This window comes from Sander lucioperca, chromosome 4 (assembly GCF_008315115.2).
Source record: "Sander lucioperca isolate FBNREF2018 chromosome 4, SLUC_FBN_1.2, whole genome shotgun sequence".
NCBI lineage: Eukaryota > Metazoa > Chordata > Actinopteri > Perciformes > Percidae > Sander > Sander lucioperca.
The window spans coordinates 717,636-736,549 of NC_050176.1; the positions used below are offsets into that span (position 1 = coordinate 717,636).

The window sequence follows — 18,914 nt, forward strand, 5'->3', positions numbered from 1 at the left end:
TTGTAGCCTAAAAACGCGTGACATCGCTTAGAGCACCTTTAAGCTTTTTCATACACTCCTTGAACTCGTAAGGGTTAGGGTTAAACCCCCAACCCTAACTCACGCTTCATCTGTGTGGTTTTGAAGTAATCCGGGAAAAGCATTATGTTGTTGCTCCGCCAAGTCAGCTTGCCCTTGCTTCTCGCCACCCGCAACACCAGGTCATCTTACCTATGATCTCAGAAACCTCGCTAGAATGGTCCTGGGTCTGCCTCCTGCCTGGGTCTGCTCGGCGGTTCTGTGTGCACGTTCCACCTCAAATTCTCCCTCAATCATAATACTTGTTCCACTGCTGGCTGCTGACTTTTCCTTATGCAGATGGTGTGAACATGACGGCCTAAGTCTGCAGGAAAATAAAGCTGATTTTGTTTTCAACATCCTCTTAATTCTTTTTTTTGAGTTGAAAATCTGCTTAAAACCTTGGGTTGGTCAACATCACGTGTTAAATTTGTTTTGCACCAAATCACATCACAAAAAGTGTGCAAAAGGCACTCAGATTGGCCACTTTGTGATGCGAGAGCAGATCACATGATGGGAAGCTGCAGTGACAGATTCCAGAGGCTGTAATCACTGAGTTGTGATTGTGATGGAAAATGGACTCAAGTAAAAAAAAAATGAACATGAGTAAATGTTGCATTACAAGTTTGCAGCTGTCATTGTATTTATATAAATATTAATCTACACATTTGTGAATATTTGTGAAACAGAATATTGTCAGTCAAGTTCTGACTTGTTCTACAAGTGCTCACATCAAGTCTACAAGCTCTCGCATTTTGCACCATATGTACCTTTATATTTATGTTGCATCACGTTTTATTAATTGTTGATTATTCAATTGTGCTTTGTTTGTTTCAGTTGGTTACACCATGAATGACCTGATCTTTGAGTGGCAGGAAAATGGGCCAGTCCAAGTGGCCGAAGGCCTCACGCTCCCACAGTTCATCCTCAAAGATGAATCAGACCTCAGATACTGCACCAAGCACTACAACACAGGTAACACACACACACACACACACACACACGTATGAATAGATGTGAGCGTAGACAGCAGACGAACAGGATGTGGTGTCTCTGTCGCAGTGTGAATGATTCAGGTCAGAAAAGGACAGGCAGTATCCAGATTTAGAGATCTGTGGCTGCTTAATCAGCAGACTGCAAGTCCACTTTTTGTAGCCACGCCTCTGTCTCAGTGTTTTCTAAAGATGGGCACAAAGTGAATGTCTGATGCCATCTTGTAACTTTGTAGATCCTTAAACCAAAGTTCAAGAAGTGCGGTGCAGGTGATTATCATGTCATTATAACATGTGAGCTTGTCTCTGCTGTGATTAACATGTCATTATGACATGTGAGTGTGTCTCTGCTGTCTTAATTATCATGTCATTATAACATCTGAGCGTCTCTGCCGTGATTATCATGCCATTATGACATGTGAGCGTGTCTCTGCTGTGTTAATTATCATGTCATTATAACATGTGAGTGTGTCTCTGCTGTGTTAATTATCATGTCATTATAACATGTGAGTGTGTCTCTGCTGTGTTAATTATCATGTCATTATAACATGTGAGCGTGTCTCTGCTGTGTTAATTATCATGTCACTATAGCATGTGAGTGTGTCTCTGCTGTGTTAATTATCATGTCATTATAACATGTGAGTGTGTCTCTGCTGTGTTAATTATCATGTCATTATAACATGTGAGCGTGTCTCTGCTGTGTTGCAGGTAAATTTACTTGTATTGAGGTGCGCTTCCACCTGGAGCGGCAGATGGGCTACTACCTGATCCAGATGTACATTCCGTCTCTGCTCATCGTCATCCTGTCCTGGGTCTCCTTCTGGATCAACATGGATGCTGCCCCGGCCAGAGTGGCTCTGGGCATCACCACGGTCCTCACCATGACAACGCAGAGCTCAGGCTCCAGGACTTCACTGCCAAAGGTCTGTCTTTGTCTATTTCATCATTGATCTGTATCTCTAAGGTGCCCCAACACATGCATGTGTGGATGTGAGTATTTGTTGAACCTGTGATAGTCTGGTGAACTGCTTCCTCCCCCAGCGTATTCAGGGAACGCTCCAGTCTCGGGGTCACGAGATCCACACTAGTCTGCTGTCTCCGCTCCATGACAAAACCAGTAAGGCTCAGAGTTCAGACAAAAAGAGATAGAACACATAAGTGGTTGGGGTGAAGATCATTTCTTACAGAATATTATTAAACAAATAAATAATGAAGTGTGATCAAGTGAATATAAGTAAGTGCCGGGGTGAACATGGATTAAGAGGGTGCTGCATGCTGAAAGAAAAGAGAACACAAAGTGAACAGCCCTGAGGCAGCCTAAAAGGCCGGCACACAGGAGGGGGCGCCACATAGTCCAGTTCCAAACCTAAAACAGCTCTGTTCTCTTTCATACACACACACGTAGTATACTCTGTGTGTGTATGTGTGTGTGTGTGTGTGTGTGTATGTGTGTGTGTGTGTGTGTGTGTGTGTGTGTGTGTGTGTGTGTGTGGCAGAGCTCCTCTTTATTGGTGTACAGGTATGTGTTGATATGTTTGTGTCAGTGAGCACGAGAGGAAGAGTCCCTCAGTCTGTTCTGCTCTTTTGTATGCATGAGAGAAGAAATGGAGCACTTTGTTACATAACCCTTATCAGCACACCATCTCTCTCACTCACACTGTACACATTAAGCTCAACAACATGGCTCAGGGTGTGTGTGTGTGTGTGTGTGTGTGTGTGTGTGTGTGCGCGCGCGCGCGTGTGTGTGTGTGTGTGCGTGCGCGTGCGCGTGTGTGTGTGTGTGTGTGCACGCGTGTGTGTGTCTGTTTAGAGGTTAGGAGGTTTCTCATGTTTTCAGTGCTGCAGTACAGAACTTTGCACTCCAGTATGTAACACACGTCTGAATAAGTCATTATTTCATAAAGAAATGAGCTGGCATCATTTTGACACCACAAGCATCAGTGGCACAGCCGTGTGTGTGTGTGTGTGTGTGTGTGTGTGTGTGTGTGTGTGTACCAGACTGTTGTAACTTTTCTATTATTTGCCTTTACCCACTTAGTCATTATATCCACATTACTGATGATTATTTATCAAAAATCTCATTGTGTAAATATTTTGTGAAAGCACCATAGTCAACACTACAATATCGTTGCGGTATCGATATCAAGGTATTTGGTCAAAAATATCGTGATATTTGATTTTCTCCATATCACCCAGCCCTATTTCACACATTAAAAAAAAAGTCAAAATTGGACTGACTGACTGATTAAGCGAACTAATGGCCATCTCTAACGTGACTAAATCCTAAGTTCACTAGTAGTCAAAAACATGTAAAACAATCATGTACCTTGAAACAAAATTCCATCTATACACAGGCCTCTGGTAGGTGACGTGTGTGTGTCTGTGTGTTCACAGGTCTCTTATGTGAAGGCCATAGACATCTGGATGGCAGTGTGTCTTCTCTTCGTCTTCTCAGCACTGCTGGAGTACGCCGCTGTCAACTTTGTGTCGAGGCAACATAAAGAGCTGCTGCGATTCAGAAGGCAACACAAGACCAAGAGCAAGGTACACACACATCTTACAACACTATCTGTATGTGCACACAGTGTTCACATGTACACACACACCTTTGGACTTGACTGATTCTGCTGTTCTCCCACCTCTGGTTTGAGGCTGCCACCTTGTGGCGGCATGCTGCTCCACTTAAGATTCCTGATGTGCAACAGTAGATAGAAAGTGTCAGTGCATGTGACTTTTGATGTGTGTGTCACTCATTGTGTTAGTGCATGACACAGCATGGCTGTAACTTCATCTCCGTGCTTTTATAATTGGCTTTTATAATTGTTTGGTTGTATTGTTTCTGTGACAGGAGTCAGTGTCAGTGATTCAGACATCTGCGGCTCCCCATTCAGTCAACAACAAAAAGTTAGTTTGTCGTAGTCTGGCTCAGAGGGAGAACTTAGTTAAAACAAGTTTTAAGCTTGTAGAATTAAATTGAAATATATATATATATATATTAGGGCTGTCAATCGATTAAACATTTTAATTGTGATTAATCACACCATTAACTCAAGATATAGCTAAGTAGGGGTGTCACGATTCTCCAAATTCTCGATTTGATTACATTTTCGATTCTAAGGTCACAGTTCGATTTAATTCTCGATTAATTCTTTGTTTTTTTTAAAGCACAGGTTGCTATGCCATTTTTAGACTAGACTTTTATGCAATATAATATCTGACCTTTGTTCGCAATGTACCACGCTACCTTGTCAAATTTAAAACATTTCTTAACAACATAATGTAACAATAACTTGTATCTTCAGTCAATTGGAAACTTGACAATTTGTCAATAAAGTAAAAAGAAAAAAAAAGTTTGCCGACTGAGGGCAGACGCCCAGCGGTGTTTGGTGTTGTAAGCCCCCAATATCGTCTTCCAGGCAGCGTTGCCTAGTTTAATAACTCTGGATTCAGCTACTAGCGAATGTTAACAATGTTAAAAACGTGACGTTTTAAACAAGGACCCTTTAAGTGTTCTGGCTAGTAAGTTGATGTAAACGAGAAAATGAAAAAATGATCCGCTGAAATATAGAAGTTTCTTTCGCCATGCAAAGTCTATGTGAAAAGTCTTTCTGGCCCATGGGGTGCAGTACCACCGTTATCCACTAAGCCCATTGTGGCTTTAAGACATGGCGCTCTTCCTGGGGGCTTGGTTAGGTGCCCTTAAGACGACGGTTCCAGCGCTGCCTTGAAGGCTTGGTTGGGGGCTTAAAACACCATCGAGCCAGCACAGCGGTCTTAGCAGCTGAGCAAGCAGAGAGAGCGACTCGGCAGTCCGCTAAGTTGTTGCTCTCTCTAATATAACCAACGATTTAAAATCGAAATCGTGACACCCTTATTGCTAAGTAATGTCACACTTTTTATCTGTTCTAAATGTACTTACTTATGTACTCACTAGCAAGGACCACACCATCAACAATATACGTTCAATGATTTAAGTGTTCTGGGATGCCGTTACAGGAGGCCGAAGTAGCGGCTCCGATTCTGAAGGAGTGACCGGAATAAATATATGAATCTTTATTTCAGACTCACAAGTAGGTCCATATCAAAATATATATAAAAGAAATATATAAAAATATATAAATATACATACAGTACATACAAAATACAATACATCTGTCATTTTAAGGATTTGTGTGCAAGCTGTCATGCCAGTGTTTCCTGAGTTTAGATGAGAATCGAACATAGTTCTTCCTAGGACTTGTTAGAGCCTCTATGATGCTATTTTCTGACTCATCCAAACGACACATAAATGTATACATTAATTGCCTCAATAGTGCCTCTCATGTAGAAACACCAGCATTTACAAACAACTGGCTGGCACTATGACGTCTGGCGACTCGAAGCAGCAGCCTCATTGCATCATTATATGTGTGCCACAGTGAGTCTGCGCAGACTACTTTTCCTGTAGCTCCACCAGAGATGAGCTGTATACATCAGAATACAGAAAGCTCTAAATAAGTTACATTTTACAGTTGCAGAACACATACTAAACTTGTGAAGCAATATGTTGGCCTGAGCATACAGTCTGTATTTGTCTCTGTCATCGTTATAAAATGACCAAGATATTTTATTTCCACTGGCTCACAACACACAAATTTACATAACCTTATCGGAAGGGGACTATAGTCCAATACAACAACTGAGTAGGTGCATTGAACAAATTAACGACTGGATTTGCCAGAACTTTCTAAAATTAAATGAAGAAAAAACTGAGGTGGTTGTTTTTGGAGCAAAAGAGTAACGACTAAAAGTGAGCTCTCAGCTTCAATCGACAATGTTAAGAGCAACAGACAAAGCCAGAAATCTTGGTGTAGTCATGGACTCAGACCTGAATTTTAACAGCCACATTAAAACAATTACAAAGTCAGCCTATTATCACCTCAAGAATATTTCAAGGGTTATGTCTCAGCAGGATTTGGAAAAACTTGTCCATGCTATTATCTTTACTAGACTCGACTACTGTAACAGTGTCTTTACAGGTCTCCCTAAAAAATCAACCAGACAGCTGCGGCTGATTCAGAACGCTGCTGCTCGAGTCCTCACTAAGACCAAGAAAGTGGATCACATCACTCCAGTTCTGAAGTCTTTACCCTGGCTTCCTGTGCCTCAAAGAATTGATTTCAAAATACTCCTGCTGGTTTATAAAGCACTAAACAGTTTGGGGCCAAAATACATTTCTGATCTGCTACTACTTTTTTCGCCCAGCAGTTTTCCTTGGATTAGGGTGGAACCTAAATCATGGTTGCAGCTGTCACCGTGGTCCTGCTCGGCGCCCTGCTACACCCTGTAACGCCCTGCAGTGCCCGGCTGCTCCATGAACCACTACAACTACTATTTCTAGTCATAGTTCCATTATCTTTATTGTGCATATTATTGCCACTGTTCATCACACCCCCAACCGGCACCGTCAGACACCGCATACCGAGAGCCTGGGTCTGTCTGAGGTTTCTCCCTAAAAGGAAGTTTTCCCTCGCCACCCGAGGTTTCTCCCTAAAAGGAAGTTTTCCCTCGCCACTGCCGCGCTAAATGCTTGCTCTTGGGGGAATTACGGGAATTGTTGGGTCTTTGTAAATTATAGAGTGTGGTCTAGACCTACTCTATCTGTAAAGTGTCTTGAGATAACTCTTGTTATGATTTGATACTATAAATAAAATTTAATTGAATTGAATTACACTATGAACCACCCAGACCTCTCAGGTCGTCTGGGACACGTCTGCTTTCTGTCCCCAGAGTCAGAACTAAACATGGAGAAGCAGCATTCAGTTTCTATTCACCACATATCTGCAATTAACTCCCAGAAAACTGCAGGTCCGCCGCAACTCTCAGCTCTTTTAAATCAAGGCTGAAGACCTTTCTTTTTGATGCTGCCTTTCTTTAAATAATTGTTCATTTCTTATACTGCACTGTAACTTTTATTCTCGTATTTTATCTGTTTTTATATTTTTAATTGTTACTGAAATTACATTGTTGAAAATTGGAACTTTCATATAATGAGAATTAAAAAGTAAGTCCAGTGAGAACGGCCGTTCTGGGAACGGTAAGGATTGCGGGTGGATTACGTATACAGAGCAACAGCTTATACATTGTCCCATGCTAGTGCTCCTAAAATCTCATATTTTATCTGTTTTTATATTTTTAATTGTTGTCAACTGCTCTTTAATGTTTTATTTAAAGCACTTTGAATTGCCCTGTTGCTGAAATGTGATATACAAATAAAGTTGCCTTGCCTTGCCTTAATGCCACCATGGCCGTTTGAATTGCTGGAGGCGGGCTGCAGCTTCGGAGCTGAAGTGGATATGGTATTGGTAAAAACCGTTACCTCCAAAACAGAGGGCCAAATTGAGAATGATTATCATGCAGTCATCCATTTCTTTCTGGCGGCTGGGGAATTGTAAGCAGAGTGCATCTCTGAAGAGAGAAAAGGCATATGCAAACTATGTGGGAGTAAGCTCTTTTGAGCGGTTGGATGTTCCCCCTTTCGAATGGGGGAAACCTTGATCTTGAAGGTATCTGTTGGCGGGTGGTTGATGAAGGGAAGGTAATATGAGACAGGCAAGGTCTATTAATTAGTTGATTGTAATTGTAATTGATAATCTGCGTACATTGGCTGGGACTGGAGAAGGACTAGGAATTAGTGCCTTGGGAGGACGAAAGGGAGGGTTAGCAATGGTCAGGGGGAAGTTGCTAGTTGGCAAGTTGAAAGGGTTGAGAAGGAAGAAGAAGGGCCCCTGATCCAAGGGGCCCAGGCAGAAGCAAACTGCTGCTGTTACTGGGTGTAGGCAGCGGGACCGGCCGGCATCTTGGTGCTAGGTGCCCCAGCTAGAACTAAATGCTGCAGTTGTTGGTAGTGTGCAGCGGGGCGGGGGGCACCAGCATCCCGGTGCTGAGTGCCCCAGCTAAAGCTAAATGCTGCAGTTGTTGGTAGTGTGCTGCAGGGGGCGCCAGAATCCCGGTGCTGGGTGCCTCAGCTAGAGCTGAATGCTGCGGTTGTTGGTAGATGGCAATGGGAGGGACAGCATCTAGTCTAGCTAGCTGTCTCAATTTAACCTGCAGAGATCTGAGGAGCAGTCGACAATAGTCCTCATGATTCCACCGAATTTAAAATTCCAGTGGAAGGAAACAGACAATACAATTTCCTGCAGCACTGGAGCAATCCTGGAAGTGGAACGCGAAGGGTATAGACTACTCGCTTCCTGGATAAACTTTGGATGGTGGAAAGCGGGGTCTCGGGCATGGCAGATGTTCATCTTCTGTAGCTAAAGCTGCTTGCCATGACTGTAAAGTAAGGACTTCTTCATTTTGTACGTCCTGGTTCCGTACGAAAAGATCGTCATCCAAGGGAGACAGTGAGATGGTGCCCCTGCTGGAGATGAGGTGAGTAGTAGTAGGTGGTGTTGTTACCAAATGTTTAGTAACTCTCCTTACTGAAGCATTCGTAGTGTTACGTGGAGGCAGGGAATAGTGGGCCCAAACGCAGAGATGAGGCAGGCAGGCAGGAGAAGGTTGGACTCGAAGATTTAATTAACAAAAAGGCAGGATACAAAGGATTCAAAAACAGAAAAAACCCAAGGAGTCATGAACTGGCAGGGCAGGGACGCAACATACACAAACACACAGGACCTGGACACAAAACAATCTGACGAGACACAAAGAGAAACACAGAGGCTAAATACATGAGGTAGGGAGCAAACAAGGAACAGGTGGTACAATCAGGTGAAACACATTAGGAGAGACAGAGCAATCAAATCCGGAGGCCGAGCAGGTTGACCAAGGCGGAGCCCCTTGGGAGGCTGCACAAGCGAAGGGACAGCTGGGCTGGGGCCAGGCGGCTGGTCAGCTGGGCTGGAGTCAGAGGACGGACAAGCTGGGCTGGGGCCTGGCAACGGGTCAGCTGGGCTGGAGTCAGGCGACGGGTCAGCTGGACTGGAGTCAGGCAACGGGTCAGCTGGACTGAAGTCAGGCAACGGGTCAGCTGGACTGGGACCAGGCGACGGGTCAGCTGGACTGGAGTCAGGCGGCGGGTCAGCTGGGCTGGAGTCAGCAAACCCAGCAACAAGAACAGAGGTCGAGAGGGGTGCCGACAGGACACGAGGGGCAGGAGTGGGTCTGACCGCCGACTGGGCACAAGGGGCAGGAGTCGGTCTGACTGCCGACAGGACACGATGGGCAGGAGTGGGTCTGGCCGCCACCAGGGCACGAGGGGCAGGAGTCGGCCTGACCGCCAACAGGACACGATGGGCAGGAGTCGGCCTGACCGCCGACAGGACACAAGGGGCAGGAGTCGGTCTGACCGCTGGGAGGCTGCTAGCCAGCCAGGATTCAGGGGAGCTGCTAGCCAGCCGGGGATCTGGGAGGCTGCTAGCCAGCCGGGGATCTGGGGGGCTGCTAGCCAGTCGGGATTCTGGGAAGCTGCTAGCCAGCCGGGATTCAGTTAAACTGCTGGCCAGCCAGGATTCAGGGAAGCTGCTGGCCAGCCGGGATTCTGGGAAGCTGCTAGCCAGCTGGGATTCTGGGAGGCTGCTAGCCAGCCGGGGCTCAGGAAGGCTGCTAGCCAGCCGGGGCTCAGGAAGGCCGCTCGCCAGCCGGGGTTCAGGAAGGCTGCTAGCCAGCCAGGAATCTGGGACACTGGAAAAGGTAGCTCGGGAACGCTGGGCAGCTCGGGAACGCTGGGCAGCTCGGGAACGCTTGGCAGCTCAGGCTCTAGCGGACTGACAGGCTCGAAGTAGGGAAGGCCAAACTCCCTGGCAGTCGCCTCCATGGCGACATGAACCTCCATGAGGTGTTTGGCCAAAATGTTTGTTTTTTTATGTAACCCCCGAAACATTCCCAGCAACTTCTCCCCATCAATGACAAACACAAAACAATCTGACAAGACACAAAGGGAAACACAGAGGCTAAATACATGAGGTAGGGAGCAAACAAGGAACAGGTGGTACAATCAGGTGAAACACATTAGGAGAGACATAGTAATCAAAAAAGGCGGGAAAACACAGGAAGTAAAACTAGACAGGACAAGAAAGAAAACCAGACTATCAAAATAAAACAGGAAACAGAACATAAACAGGAAATGCACAACAGGGAACATAAAAATACACAACAAAATATACACAGACCACAATACACAACACCGGATAAATTTACAAGACAGATAAAAAATACAGACTAAATATACAAAAACAGGAAACATACAGAAAACTACAAACAGGCAACAGAAATAGAACAAAATACAAAGCAAAACACCGAAACCATGACACGTAGAGGTGTTTGTTTGCTCTTGATCTGATGCAGAATGCAATGAAGAATCAAGAGCGGAACAGGAGGAGTGGGTTCGACTGGTATTTATAGAAATGTAGGAAGGGACTTGATTGAGGCGTGGTCCTGTTCCTGAAACTCTGCTAGGTAACTTCAATTAAAAGGGATAATTTTCATGTTTTAAGTTGAGCCAGATGGCGGAGGGCAGGTTTGGTGTTCACCTGGAAGAACACTTTCTGCTAGCCATCCACAGCGTTACTGCTGCATAACTTCCTGATTTCCCAAACTACGGAGCAGCCCGAGTCCCAAAACACAGAAGGCACGTGCCTCAATAGCGCGTCAAAATAATTACCGTATTTTCCGGACTATAACTCGCACTTTTTTTCATACTTTGGCTGGTCCTGTGACTTATATACCAAAATATTTATAATTTCACGTTTTTAAATGTTATTTCATGCTGAAAACATTACCGTCTAAAGCCGCCAGAGGGCGCTCTAGGCTTCTGACAACTATATGCTGCTCCTAAAGACAACTGAGAAAGAAAAGAAACTGCAGGTGACTGCAGGTAGTAAAATATGCAGCCGAAAACGGTAATCGAGCAGCAGAAAGAAAGTTTGGAGTGAGAGAGAAACTTGTGAGGGACTGGCGAAAAGGTGACTCTTACTGCAATGAAGGAAACAAAGAAAGCTAGTCGCGCGCTGAAAGCAAGATGGCCAGAGCTGGAGGAACGAGTCCACAGATGTAGATGCACGTCAACGGTGCAGTTACGTCTCCACTCCCTGGTAGTTCTGTATTCTGTTGTATAGTTGAATAACTGTTAATGTGTTACGTTAACATACCGGACACCTACCGTATTCAGCCCCTTGTTCTGTGTGCTACTGTGTAGTTGAATAACTTGCCTTTCCAGATTAAATGTCTGTTCTTGATCTTGGATTTTGTGAAATCAATTTCTAAATAAATGCGACTTATAGTCCAGTGCGACTTATATATGTTTTTTTCCTCTTCATGACGCATTTTTTGACTGATGCGACTTATACTCCGGAGCGACTTATAGTCCGAAAAATACGGTAGTGGTATTAAAAGGAATTTGCATTAACTCGGTATTATCGCATTAATTTTGACAGCCCTAATACATATATATTTTCTCTCAGTGTGCAGTATAATTATCTAGCCAAAAACTGTGGATCCCCTCAGTTTAAATAGTTGTGAAACTAGTTACAGGTAAAATATCACCTTCACAGATACTAATGGAATTATTGATTGATGTATGACCTGTACTGATCTGACTACAATTTATAAAAACAGGTCAGTATATGACTGAATTAATGTTGAGGAAATTATCAAAAAAATGGGTTGAAACAACTCTAGTAATGAGTAAAGAGCTCATGCAAAAGAGCTTCAGTCTGGTCTGAATCATCCTGTGGGATTTACCAGCTGTCAACCACAAGTTATCTGTATTGTTAGTGTATATTTCCAGATACAAATACAGATATCTGTATCTGTGTATATTGTGTAGGATGTGTTGTTGCCCACTGGTCAAAAGTAAAAAGTAATGAGAAGTAGAGTTGCAGTTTAAATTGATTAGAGGATGGATGTGGATGCGTAGAGAATGAGATAAAATCAAAAACACAATACACCCAAGAAAAGGGAAGTATTCTGATGTAAACAAGCCAAATAATGCTTATTCAAGATAACCTTTATGACGAAAAGTCAAATGGAAGAGATGGGGATGCAACAGAGCAACACATAAGTCATAAATCAGTTTTATTATTATTTTTACACATTGGTTGACTGAATGACTGGCTGTCCCAGCCCTGTTGTTGGATGCTATTTGTTTTTTGTCCTTTTGGTTTGTGTGTGTTGATGCTGGTGTGCATGCTGTCGACTGTAGAGCAGTGGAGCTGCAGTCGATCCACAGGAGCTTGCTGATTCTCTTCATCGTGTTAATGTTGACAACAGCCTCAAACCAGCAGAGCCTCCTAATGGATCTCTGAACAACATCTGCACCAACAACCACAGCAGGGTAACTAACATCTGCACCAACAACCACAGCAGGGTAACTAACATCTGCACCAACAACCACAGCAGGGTAACTAACATCTGCACCAACAACAGCTGAAGGGTAACTAACATCTGCACCAACAACCACAGCAGGGTAACTAACATTTGCACCAACAACCGCAGAAGGGTAACTAACATCTGCACCAACAACCATAGCAGGGTAACTAACATCTGCACCAACAACCACAGCAGGATAACTAACATCTGCACCAACAACCATAGCAGGGTAACTAACATCTGCACCGACAACCACAGCATTGTAACTAACATCTGCACCAACAACCACAGCAGGGTAACTAGCATCTGCACCAACAACCACAGCAGGGTAACTAGCATCTGCACCAACAACCACAGCAGGGTAACTAACATCTGCACCAACAACCACAGCAGGGTAACTAACATTTGCACCAACAACCGCAGCAGGGTAACTAACATTTGCACCAACAACCGCAGAAGGGTAACTAACATCTGCACCAACAACCATAGCAGGGTAACTAACATCTGCACCAACAACCACAGCAGGGTAACTAGCATCTGCACCAACAACCACAGCAGGGTAACTAACATTTGCACCAACAACCGCAGAAGGGTAACTAACATCTGCACCAACAACCATAGCAGGGTAACTAACATCTGCACCAACAACCACAGCAGGATAACTAACATCTGCACCAACAACCATAGCAGGGTAACTAACATCTGCACCGACAACCACAGCAGGGTAAATAACATCTGCACCAACAACCACAGCAGGGTAAATAACATCTGCACCAACAACCACAGCAGGATGACTAACATCTGCACCAACAACCACAGCAGGATAACTAACATCACAGAGAAAGATAAAGAGAGAGAGAGAGAGAGAGAGAGACAGAGAGTGTGTGTGTGTGTGTGTGTGTGTGTGTGTGTGTGTGTGTGTGTGTGTGTGTGTGTGTGTGTGTGTGTGTGATGATTATTCAAACTTCCTGTAGGTTGGGAGTCACTGGCAGAGCTTTTACTGATGCTCCACTCCAGACTGAGAACACTTCTGTACAGTACTCATTGTCAGGCTGTTAAAGTGAACAAAATACAGAGCATACATTCTAAGGCAAATATGTGAATATATATAAACAAAGAAGTTTATCAATGTAAGCCTTGTTCAGTGACAGTCTGTGAAGAGAATAATAAGTTCTACCTGACCTGTGAGCCATCCTCCTCTTCCTCGTCTCTCCAACAGGAAGGGGAAGTACACGAGAGCAGACTGACCTCCACTCCAAGCAAGAGCAAGGACACGAAGGCCAGTGCCAACAATGCTGTTACTGTACAAAACACCCAGAATGCACCTGGAGCAGCAGCAGGTGGAGGGGGGAAAAGCATTGAAGAGATGAGGAAATTATTCATCGACAGAGCCAAAAAGATTGACACTGTGTCGAGGGCCGGCTTCCCTCTGGCCTTCCTCTTCTTCAACATCTTCTACTGGGTTCTTTATAAGATCCTTCGATACGAAGATGTACTCAAGCAATAGAGAAAGAGAGAGCATGTGAGCACACACACACATCCTTCTACCTCTATTCATACGAGGACACTTCATTAACCACTTTCCCTTTCCTTAACCCTGACCTTTATGAGCATTCAGGATGACCTCACCTTTTCAAAACGCTCCTGATTCTGAAGGCGTAAAGCTCATATTAGTTCTCACAAATAATGTAGAAAAGAATCAAGGATGAGTAAATCAAAGAGTACAAACTGCACTGACAGAATGATGAGATTATTTTTCTAAGAGACTGACTGTAGAGAACCATGTCTGAAAACAGAGTGGAGGTAATTACTCCATGTGACAGTGTCTGAATTTCAAAAGTCTGGAACAGTATGCAGAAACCTATCCAGCATATGGATACATCCTATAGTCAAAGAGCCAGTATAAACTGACAAGTTAAAGACAATGTCTCACTAATGAGTGATGTGGCCCATCGGAATCCAAATCTATGACTTTAATATTAGAATCATCAATCTGCTGAGGAATGGAAGAACCCAACAGGTGATAAAAGATAGTTGTTTTAGTGTGACACTAAAAATAGAGATTTAAACCAAACAAATATCTGGTCACATTTACACACTAGATAAGAGAATCATAGCAGCTATGTGGAACTCTTTCATTGTAAGTGCTCATGTGTGATGAGACATACAGTATTTAGTTGAACAGTGATTCTAGATGGTCCCTTAGCCTCTAAGTGTGACAGGATGCTCTGACGAAGCAGCTACACAATAATCTATCAGTCTTAGTGATCCTGTCAGAGCGCAAAGCCAGTGTGAAAGCCAATGACCAGGTACTGACATCTGAGTGGAGGGAAACAGGCAAACTTCTCCTGCTCGCCTCAACCCAGACAAACACTTTCTCTGCAAAAATCCAAAGGTGAGAAGTTTAAGCTAAAACGCTCAGCACAAGTTCAGATTTCATACAAAGTGTCCCTATCATTGACTAAAAACACATATGTGTTCTTGAGCTTTAGATATCTAAATGGAGCCATAGTTAAAATGTTATCTATTATCCGAACAGCACACATCACATTCATATTTTTCGGAAGCTGCTAAAGGCCAGAGAGACTTTGAGAAGGCTCCAAACAGAAAAGTAAAAGACAGCAGCGAGCTTTGGGCCGGCCAGATTCATCTCCACCAATCACAGGGGACTATAGCAGCATGTGTGCACATGCACACAACATAAAACCTTTGGAAGCTTATGTTTACTTGGACCTACAATATTATTTAGCTTATAAGATATTCAGAAAAGATGATCAGGACCAAGGGTTATAAGACAATTACCATCAAGATGCACAGATTTGCTTAATTTTCAGTTTTCCTCTCACTAACTTTGTTAAGTAACATTTGTTAGTACATTTGTGACATGCATGCTTTTCTCACTTTGATTTAGGTATAAATATCTGTGTACGTAAATACCTATTTGGTAAATCACAGCCACGTAAGCAATAGTAATAATATAAAACTTCCTCATATTTGAGCCAACGGGATTCTTATTGTGGTTATCTTCCTGAGGACCAAGAGTGTGCAGCTCTTTACCATGCCTCTTGGTTTATGGGATGCATATTACTCAGACAAAAGAACTGACGTGCTCAACTCTTTAGAGTCTAATAGGTGCCAACCCAAAAATCATATAACTGGCAACAGAAAAACAGCAGCCAGGAGCCTGCCAGGTATTCTCACACAGCTGATCCAGATAATCTAACCTTTTTTATTTATTTTTGGCCTTTAATTGTCAGGATAGATGGAAAACAGGAAAGGGGAGAGAGAGGAGGAGGAAATGCACCAAAAGGCCGTGGGTCGGACCAAGCCCACCCGGGCCACACTCCACCGGGCCAGCTAGTGGGTTAATGAGATAATCAAAGACAAACACTAGTCAAAGAATAGGAGCAAGAAGGTATTAAGACATGAGAGGACAAAGATCATATTCTGTCCTTGTAGATCAATGGACATTGCATTTGCACACTAACAATAGAAACTGCATGGATGTTGCCCTTGTTGAAAAGGATTAAATAAAATGTAATTTTAGTAAGGTGTTTAAAAGTAGGCTAGTTCACAATTTGCACGTTATAATTTATTTGAATATGCTACCGTTACTGCCATAGACTGTAAAAAACTAAAGAAAAAGAGTTTACTGCCGCTCCCTCACACTCAGAATTGATGAAATTTGGAAATGATCATTGGACCAACGCCATGTCAATCTTGTATTCTGGTTGTTGAATGGTTGGAGCATCATATGTTGTGGCCAATAACAGAGGAGCATTAAAAACATGAACAACATTAAATTAATACAGGAGATCCCGCCCAACGGAGGAGAGCAGGAACCCGTCCCCCATGTCCCCCCTGCTCCTATTCTTTGACTAGTGTTTGGGTAGACAGACGGACGGATGAATGGATGAACAGGCAGGCAGGCAGGCAGGCAGACAGACAGGCAGGCAGGCAGGCAGGCAGGCAGACAGACATACATACCACTCTAAATGTAACTTTCAATTCTTAAGATGACTAATATATTCTCATTGAAGGGACATTTCTGAGTCATTAAGGGCAGTTATTAGGAGAATGTTCAGTGAACCAGATGTGTTTGTTGGTTGACACACTTGCAGTACTTACACGCTGGTGTATCATTACACAGGTGTGAACTGTGCACTATCATGCACAACCCCCATGAAGGGGGGGTACCATCATTTGTACTGTCATTGGTGGAGATGACCTCTATAATCATTGAGTCTACGATGAAATAGACTTGCAAACTTGCCTTATTTTTGAAAGCAGTCCAACTCTTGGTTAGTCAGCCGAAGCAGTCCTCCAAACAAACATTGGTGGTCGATTGAAAAAGGTTTTCTCCACACAGAGTATAAATGTGATCAGCATATTTCATGGAACTTTGTAAAATATCTTGGAAGTTACACTTGTCCAAACTGGAAAGGGTTCAATCTCTGGAGAGCATGAGTGTGATCTGTTTAATAGTCACGAGTTGTTAAGATACATTGCCATATGATCAATTAACATTACCATCTTCAGGTTTCTGATACTAGTGAGGCAATCCGTGTTTACTTGAAACTGCCAAAAACTCACAGTATCTCTTTAGAGCACCACAAAGTGGTTTTACTGAAGATGCTATATCCATGTTTCTTTGTGTATATTTTGATCAAATGTCCAGTTCTCTTTTCCTGACACTATTACTGTGAGAAATCTGCCCTAACATGAGACTTTCAAGACTTCCAACACTGTGACAGAAACCAAGAAAAATCAGAAAGAGAAAGTGGATTGGATAAATACTGTACTTCATTTATAGACAGTGAACAACTGAAAGGTTCCAGATACAATATGGGAAGACAACACGTATGGAGGAGTTTCATTAAAGAATCTACCATGATAAATACTGCTCAAGGCTGTACTGTAACAGACTGGAGGTGGAAAGTCTCCTTGAAGGATTGTGGAATATCAGGATACACAAGAGAGAGCGCGCACACACGCACACACACACACACACACACACACACACACACACACACACACACACACACATGAATTACACTCTGTTTCGCCCACTTGTGTCTTACAGCTCAGCTGCCAATGTTGTGTTTTTGTCCCCTATACGCTTTCAGCCCCACCTCAAACTTCTTATCTCACGCACACACGCACATACACAAACTCTCTCTCTCACACACACACACACACACACACACACACACACACACACACAAACACCCTGAACTGTTATTCAGCTTCAACACCTCCTGTGATATATCTAAACTGATTTCCTGTTTACACTCAGACTAATGCTCTGTGGTCATTTCCAGTTCCCCCTTAGATTCACACACACAGGTTTGTTCTGAGCAAGCATTTAGACAACTCACAACCACAGTCTATGTTTTCTAACTGTTCAGAAAACCAACATTTATAAACTCTTATTTGTGTGGACATTTTTGAAACGATAAAGGTAATGTAAAGTGAATTGTTTTTGTGTCTCTGAGCAGCCCAATCTCCTGCAAATGACATTCATATGGAAGAAATTTGGATAAGCAATTTCACCAATGTTAGATAAAAACTATTTAAATTAAATTAATTTGCACAAAAAAATGTGTGTAGAAAATAAGTGGAATGGTGAGTGCAGTGAAAGGTTAGTATGGGGTGTAATGGATGTAAAATGTCTTGTTTCCCATAAAAGTCCAAATGAGTCTGAAAAGAACTTCCTATACTATATTTTGTAATTATACAGATATCTGATCCAGTCTGAAGCCAAACTATTGTTGGTTTGTGAAGTGTTGACCCTAGAGTGCACACCATTTCATTGGAATTTCATTGTGTTTTCTAGGAACAGCTTGGCTCTAACTTTCATTCCTGTCAACTGTAACATTAAGACAGCAGGGGTCTGCAAAGGTTTCTGTGCTGTAGTATTACTTGATGTGTTTTCTTTCTACTGAGACAACCATGAGTGCTTTAAATCCATGCCACACAAAATGAGTGGTACATATATTTGCAGGTTTAGCTCATTTCCTACAACCTACATTTAATTTCCTACCAAATGTTTCTCAAAGCATACTGTAGTATTTTATATTTTCACTTCAGAATGTTCTACAGTATGACTTGCAGAGTTTTGAAACTTGCTTAATGTATGCCATATGTCATAGTGATCATAATAATATAATGGTCACTGTTTCAGGCCTTTACAAGTTGATTTACATACCTTAGAAATCACATTCAAAAGTCTCAAATACTATGAAAATGTATACAGAACGTGTGGGCTAAAATATGCCACATAGTCTGGATGAACATTTAAACTTCCTGCTGTGTGACAGAAAAAATGCATAGTCACTCATAAATAGTTACCTTTTGCATAGTTGGCCCAGAACCAGGATCTGCATGACATAGTAAACAGCAAATGTCTGCTCTGTGCTATGTGCATGGCCAGCTGCACACAAGTTAGAGCTTAGATCAGCCCAAAAAATCAAGCCCGAACCTGCCCGAGCCCGAGCATGTTGCGTCCGAGCCCGG

The 18,914-nt window shown here is 43.1% G+C and overlaps 1 protein-coding gene across 2 annotated transcripts in view; it reads left to right on the forward strand.

Annotated features, from left to right (window-relative positions):
- The window catches only part of LOC116045758 (glycine receptor subunit alpha-3-like), an 83,458-nt gene extending 67,432 nt beyond the window's left edge, over positions 1-16,026 (forward strand). The window contains exons 6-10 of one of the 2 annotated variants that reach the window (XM_031293606.2): positions 895-1,032; positions 1,758-1,972; positions 3,444-3,593; positions 12,232-12,363; positions 13,618-16,026. In XM_031293606.2, the coding sequence (XP_031149466.1) occupies positions 895-1,032; positions 1,758-1,972; positions 3,444-3,593; positions 12,232-12,363; positions 13,618-13,905 (923 nt within the window). In that variant the 3' untranslated portion in view covers positions 13,906-16,026. The remainder of the gene's footprint in view (positions 1-894; positions 1,033-1,757; positions 1,973-3,443; positions 3,594-12,231; positions 12,364-13,617) is intronic. The other variant, XM_036000628.1, reaches the window with a different exon arrangement.
- The last annotated feature ends 2,888 nt before the right edge of the window (positions 16,027-18,914 follow it).